Here is a 6,919-nt window from a genome sequence, read left to right as displayed (position 1 = left end):
TTAAGATGTCTAAAAACCCTGGTGCATCTACTCATACCTGCAAAAGTTTGGGGTAAAATGAGGGATTTATGGCTAACTTGATTAGCAGAGATCAACGCCGTTTACGCCGTTTCAGATGGCGCAAGCAGTCATTACAGTAAACTGTAATCATAAGACCACACAGGGTGTATTTGTATTTATATTTAATTCCACATTCATTTTTCATACCTACTGTGCTTTTAGGATAACTTAAAAAGTGAGTTAATGAATTTTTTGTGTTTTAAGTGTTATTGACGAATTGTCAGTATTAAATTGAAAGATAAGTGTCCAAGTTCTGGTGAATTATTAGTTGAAGTTTCAACCCAAGCAAAGTTTTGAAGAAATTTCGTGTAATTTCTTGATATTTCAACTCAAGAAATGTTGGCAGATATTATGTAGTTGACATTGGTTGTTTATCGGAACGAATTCCGCAAAACAGGTGGTAAGTATAAAGATTATATACTTGAATACATGTTTTTAGTATGGTATTGGAATGGAAAAACTGAATAATTCACTAGATTACAAAGAAATATTCCCAGTGAATTCTTTGTCGAACTTTTCGATTACCTGTTAAGAGATCATTTTGATAAGCACCAACTTTTAACCGTTTTTTTTTTTTAAATTAATAATTAAAAAGTTTCCTCATTGATGCATAAAATTTGAAATAAGCGGTTTATATACGAAGAACAATGTAATGAGTAGAAACACAGCTGTTTTCTAATAGATATTCAACCAAAATACATCTACTCATAGTGACTATGGATGTATGTGTATCACACGTAGCAGTTCTACTCATGAATCAGGACATTGATTTTCTTATACATACACATCTCGTTAAGTACAGAAAATCACTCAAGAGAAATAGCACTACAGTCCCACCTTGAACTCGTCATGCAAGCCTTTGGGTTCTGCAAATAACTTGAGAGAAATTACAAGGCAAAATTTATTAATTTACAATAGATGTAAGATGGTCAATTACCTTCCGTTGATCATCAGATGTATTGAATAACTTCTTTGGTTCAGAAAGAATGTGAACTATTTATTGTCTGTAAAAGTATAAGATTTCTGTATTTATAATTATTGAAATTTACAGTTCCAGCATAAATTGAACAAAGTTTAATTCAAATATCTTCCATTATTATTATTTTAATTTGATTTCATTGAGTCATATTTTTTGCAATGATTGCATGTGCAGGTCATCACTGATAGATCAATTTGACACTTGACCCCCATGCCAATTAAAATTTCAAATTTTTCAAAAAATAGTATCGGTAATAGCCCCCAAACGTTTTTTTCATGTTTCTACGTCAAACCGTTCAAAAGTTAAGTTAGTTTTTTATCAGTCTGAGGTGAAATTGTATTTAATATCCTTACCAGTGGTAAATTAACTTCCAGTTTCCTTGTGATGGGATTTCTTTTATATTCAGGTTCCCACGAAAAGTAAAATACCGTAATGTTCAGAGAACACTAGGTTGAATTTCTGCAGACTGCATGAAAGTAGATTAGCGTCTTTTAGAATACAAATACAAAATGTCTTCTGATATACTTCAATTGCTCACTACAACCTTTTACATTGAGTGTGTAAAAGAGTTCTTTTTTTCAAACAATGTGATTATCAATTATGATGGTAGTTTTTTGAAAATATTCAATCAAATTTTAAAAAAACATACATCTGATGAGAGTTTCACATCTCAACAGATATTTTCAGATTTTTCGAAATTTGACTCACAGAAAATTGTATTTTTTTAAATTTTTATTTTCGAGAGCTCTTTCATTATGCTCTTTAGCACAGCAGATATTCAATCTAGAGATCAAATATGCCCTCAGTGCCTCCCTTAACAATTCTTCCTTGTGGTGTTCACAACCTACAATATTTTTGGGAGAAAAATTTGACAATTTGATTAAAATTACTGGAAAGCAATTTCTTTTAAGTTCCCTCTCAAAAACACCTGATATTATTGTGGCTTCAACATCGTGAAGAAAGCTATTAATTTTTGTGATGGTAATGTTAAAAATCCTCTGCTCTTGTTTCTTATGAGGGAATTGAATATTTCATTTCCCTTCTCCAATATCGAATCCACACATTCTCCACATTTGGTGTTGCCTTTAATTTTTTTTGCAACATATTCACAGAAATAAGCAAAAGCTTCATCAATACCTGAGAAGTCCTCTTCAATTTCGGAGATAGTTTTTTCTATTTCAATATAGAATATAAATTTTTGCTGTTTTTCTTTCAGATCTCCAATATGAAGAAGGGATTTCATCATTTCTCCTCCACTAACATTACTTTCCCTGGGCGGTTTTATCAGAGAATAGAGGGACATTAGGCGGAATATTTGTCCAACTTGAATTGACTTGGGATGAGTATTGCATCCACCTGCAGCTCTCATCATCCCAAAAATGCTGAAAATGATATCAACAAAGTTGATTGGAATTGTTATGGATATGTGAACATTATCACCTCCAAATGATCTTGGTTCAATCTGGATGTCATCAAGTATTTGAAACCAAAATGGGATTAGGAATATTCTCTAGTTGAATACTGCTAGAATTTGCCAATGGATGTTTTGTGACAGAGTGTGAATCGGGTAGAATACTACAGGATGGACTAGGAAAAACGTTTAGTGGAAGTTCAGGAGCGGTTTCGCTGAGAAATAAAAAATATCAAAATACCTATTTTTATTATAAAAATGACTATCACGTCAATTTCACAATACAACTTGTCTAAAATCTAAATTTTTCATAATGATCTTCTACCACATAGTAACGGCTATATATCCATCAATTTACTTGTCTAAAACATGTTTTACCCTTTAGATCAATAAATGTTATTTAATTAAATTAATAAAACTATATAAATAATCACACAATCCTTATCAGATATTTGGCAAAAGCTTTATCAAATATTCTTTGAAAAAACTGATCACAGAACTAAATATAGGAATTCAAGTATTTCAGTTGTTCATGTTTCAAACGGAGTTTTTTCCACTGGATAATCCAACTGCAAACTGAAAAATAAAACCAGTTATAAAAAAATGAAAATCAATCTTTGAATCTGGGAAAATTTCAGCATCCTTCATCAATAATTTTCAACAGCTCATGTAGTATGATTTCATGACTGACTTCAATGTTTTGGTTGGTTTTTGGGTTTTGCTGTTGTCTTCTTTGGTAAACTCCAAACGTTTCAAGTGCAACTACGACAGTCAGCGGCGTTGACGAAGTACTCCTCATAATATATTCATTGAAACTAATTTCAGTATCAACTTTATTCTCTAAGATTACTTCATCAACGCAACTGAATATGATTGTCTCAGTTGCAGTCAAATATTTTTACTGAAAATGATCAGGGCAAAGCCAGGAAACTAACTATTACGAAATTAGACAGGATGGGTTTATACATTCAGTTCAATTTTAGAAATATTTCATGCTGATTTCAGAATCGAAGTTACATTAAATCATTAGTTTATCTATTCAAAATTATATCTGGTTTCATTGATTGTCCGGAAATTCTCTCCCCTATAACTTTCAACGTTCCACGAAGGTCCATCAGACAAATAAAGCTATTTATTACACCATATCACTTAACTAACTATGGGTATCATTCTCCATCTCCAACATCTAAAATGTTGAGACTTGAAAATAACTACTCTGATAAAATCAATTTCTTCTGTGATGATGAAAATATTTTTAAGAATCTCACTCTTTACTCATGCAAATATTTTTCATTACTTTAATTTTGTCCTTCATTAAACACACATAAATGTGTCTATAATAATTATAGTAGTAGTATAAGTGGTTACAGCACAAGCTTTCTTTGTTATATAATTTATTGTAAACAAAACTGAATAAATTGAGATCCCTGTAAATAAACATGGACAAAAAACTAAAATGGTATTTGTTAAAATTGGTTTTTCTGTAAACCAGCTGTCGTTCCCCTACGAACGGCAGCCCTCAGAAGTCGAAAATTGTGCGAACAGGGATTAACGAAATCTTACCTTTCAACGTGCGATTCTAAGCTAAATATAACCCTTTGTTCGATAACAACTTTTTCATTAATTTTTTTTAAAATTCCTACTGGCATTTAATTATAACCGTCTCACAAGAAGATTCTAAAAGATACAGCTTTTTTTTATTATGTTCTCAGAAGAGGCTGTTTATATATTATTTCCATGTGTAAGCAGTAAGCTTACACAGATATTGACAAATATGAGATATCAGAAAATAGAGGGTAAAGTTAATGAAGTTAATTTTCTGTGAATCAGGCATTTATAGAAAATGTTCTTCAACTTTACCCCTTTTATTTATAGAATGATATTAGCACATATTAGCCCGTATTGAATAATGATGTATTTTTATGAAAGGTATCAAGGGAAAATATGATGTAAAATATTGAACAAAACAGCAGTTGCGATCATTGAAATGAAAAATAATATGAAATGTTATAACTAAACTCCACACATTTGGACAATTTGTAACATATCCCTTTTTCAACATGATTCAATTAAATAATGGTAACATAAATATCTCTTCTCATATTATGTTATCAATAACTTTCTTTTTAAAGTCCGTTATGAGCCTTATATGAAATTTGTAAAAGGACATTGATATGCTTGAGTTGAACTGAAAACAACAACAATCTTTTATCTTCAAGAGAAATGAATGGCATAGAGTGTTTGTTTCCAACTGCGAACTTCTCAGGGTTACTGTTAGAGAACAGCCGGTTGAAAAGAACCTTTTTTTGTAGATAGGTAAAGCTAGAAGGGGTTATCATTTCATATATAAATAATTTGATATTTATCATTTTGATAACACCAAGTGTTCTCTCTTGATTTGTATGTGATCAAATTTGCTTTTGATACCTTATTCAACGGATACTTTCCAACTACAGAAATTATTAGTAAACTGGTTCTGGAAATGGTGCACGTTTTCTTGAAATTCGTACAATTAAGTACTTCTCTATAAGTGCACCTTGAAAAAAATATACAAATCTTTGATAGGATTTATAGGTAGTGCTGTAGAAACTGAATACTCACATGCATGATGGTTTGGCACCCTTCAATAGTTTTTTCTCACCAATGAAATGGATGGGAAAATGCTTTGAGCAAATAAAAGCACCATCAGGCAGATATTTCCTAACAGCATCCATCCACAGTTTCCTCTTGTTTTCATCCTATAAATTACAGATTTTGATCAGGTATAATGCACAAATAAAACCATTCAAATCACCAATTGAGAACAAGTAAAGTTAAAAGAGCATACTGTTTGGTTGCTTGGAATTCTATATGCAATCAACTACTACGAGTATATATTTAAGAGAGCATTAGGTTTCTCATCATACATGAGTAGTCTTTTAACCACCCAATAAATTTTCTTTATACAAGTCCACAATACAACAACACCCTCGATTTCTACAATAATTTTCCACAAGATTTCAAAAATATACAACATTCTGTTAGGCTTGGGGAACTATTTGTTTGACATGGAGCCCTACTCAGAGAGTGATTTTCAAACTTAATCTATGATTTATTAATTGTTGATATAGATTTAATTTTTTATTAGTTTTAAATTTTATGCTGATATTAATATCATGATATTTTAAATAGATGTTAAATTTCATGTAACTGTAAACTTACTTACTTCTCATAATAATTCTGTAGAAATGCAATAAATCTCTCTGCATACTGTAATATTCATCTGTAGGTATCTATGATTCTATGAGTAGACTTTTCTTGCAACTAGGTAATAGGTTGTATTTAAAAAAAATTTAAAAAAGCATAAGTGAATGTTTATTTTCAATTTGATATTATGATTAAGAAAGTAATGATACTCTAGTAGCAGAAGGTGGATTTGAAAGGGTGAAGGATTATTCAAAATATGAAGTTGGTTTTTGGTGTAGGCTGATACATACTTAGTTTATCCGTGGTGGATTGACAGTAATTATAAAATGTTTCATTTACCTTTGGCACTGAATACAGATGATTACTCGAATTTTTACACTGTTCACACAAAATACAGAATTGTCCCATTTTACAAAAAGTATCCTTATACACTATATAAAACTATTCCTTATTACTACTGAAAAATGTAACCAAACTAAAATAACTGAGAACTAACGAACAAAAACTATAATAAAAAATGCGAATAATGTAAAGATTGGGATGACAAAAAATATCAATTTCAAAATACCAAAAGTTGAAAATTCTTTTTGACAATGACAGATAATAATTAATTTGACTGACTCAGCGGGGACTCGAACAATTCAGAATAGCGCCATCTTGGGAAAACCTCGTAAGTGTTGTTAAAAGCAACAGGTGGTTCCTTCAAAAAGTTCAAAACAAAATCTAAGCGTTACCAACACCAGGGTTTCTAGGAATCTTAATATATATATATATATATATATATTACCGGGTGTCCCACATTTTATGTGACAGGCAATATCTGGTTTGTTGAAGGAGATACACAAAAATGTTTCATACAAAAGTTTTAGGAGTTCATGAGAGCTATATTCTGATATATTTTTTAAATATACAGGGTGTTTGGTGTAGGTGCTACAGACCAAAATTCCATTTTTTAAAATAGAACGCCCTGTATATCATTACATATTCAGATGCTACGTTAAATTCTGATATCATTTCATGTTTGGTTTTTGAAATTCGGTTACGGCGTTGTTGAGTTATTGCTTAAAATGTAAAGCCTTGAGTATGACTATTATTTTTAAAAATATCTCATACAATTATTCTCTCTGCATCAGATCACATAAAAATTAGTCAAAATTTTGAGTGTTCGAAATAATGGTTTCAATTTTGAGTTGTGGAATTCAGTCAGGAATCATTTTGAATATGAAACAATTGCGAAATTGAAAGAGGTGTATTCGAAAACAAATCTTTAATTAATAACAATG

At 30.7% G+C, this 6,919-nt stretch overlaps 1 protein-coding gene and 1 long non-coding RNA gene across 4 annotated transcripts; one reads left to right on the top strand and one right to left on the bottom strand.

The window, feature by feature from the left end:
- LOC141482721 (uncharacterized) lies at nt 1-3,907 on the top strand. The gene is made up of 2 exons (XR_012465683.1): nt 1-460; nt 2,256-3,907. It is a non-coding gene; the product is annotated as an uncharacterized lncRNA (long non-coding RNA).
- On the bottom strand, nt 2,283-6,401 carry LOC141482719 (uncharacterized). 3 transcript variants are annotated; one of them, XR_012465682.1, is made up of 4 exons: nt 5,976-6,401; nt 5,052-5,188; nt 2,480-3,026; nt 2,283-2,421 (listed from the first exon to the last, which is right to left on the bottom strand). XR_012465682.1 is itself a non-coding variant. In XM_074176418.1 (3 exons), the coding sequence occupies exons 1-3, from the start codon at nt 6,042-6,044 to the stop codon at nt 2,981-2,983; spliced, it is 252 nt and encodes an 83-aa protein (XP_074032519.1). In that variant the 5' UTR covers nt 6,045-6,401; the 3' UTR covers nt 2,683-2,980. The 3 variants fall into 3 exon arrangements, 2 of the variants coding, with proteins under 2 accessions (XP_074032519.1, XP_074032517.1); XM_074176418.1 differs by lacking the exon at nt 2,283-2,421 and having other exon boundaries at nt 2,683-3,026; XM_074176416.1 differs by lacking the exons at nt 2,283-2,421; nt 2,480-3,026 and adding an exon at nt 4,318-4,986.
- Between the last annotated feature and the right edge of the window lie 518 nt (nt 6,402-6,919).

Source organism: Leptinotarsa decemlineata, unplaced genomic scaffold, assembly GCF_025532065.1.
Source record: "Leptinotarsa decemlineata unplaced genomic scaffold, Ldec_3_MD MMD2_P_RNA_scaffold_14, whole genome shotgun sequence".
NCBI classification, from domain to species: Eukaryota; Metazoa; Arthropoda; class Insecta; order Coleoptera; family Chrysomelidae; genus Leptinotarsa; species Leptinotarsa decemlineata.
Note: the sequence above shows the minus strand (reverse complement) of the source record. Positions and strands in the feature narration are given on the sequence as shown.

What these genes read in the sequence shown, in the direction of transcription:
- LOC141482719 (XM_074176416.1), bottom strand. Translation starts at nt 6,044, where the DNA reads ATGGGACAATTCTGTATTTTGTGTGAACAGTGTAAAAATTCGAGTAAT. An exon ending in ATCTGTATTCAGTGCCAAAG is followed by an intron (nt 5,189 to 5,975) that starts GTAAATGAAACA and finishes TGTAATTTATAG; the next exon opens with GATGAAAACAAGAGGAAACT. An exon ending in GGTGCCAAACCATCATGCAT is followed by an intron (nt 4,987 to 5,051) that starts GTGAGTATTCAG and finishes ATTTTTTTCAAG; the next exon opens with GTGCACTTATAGAGAAGTAC.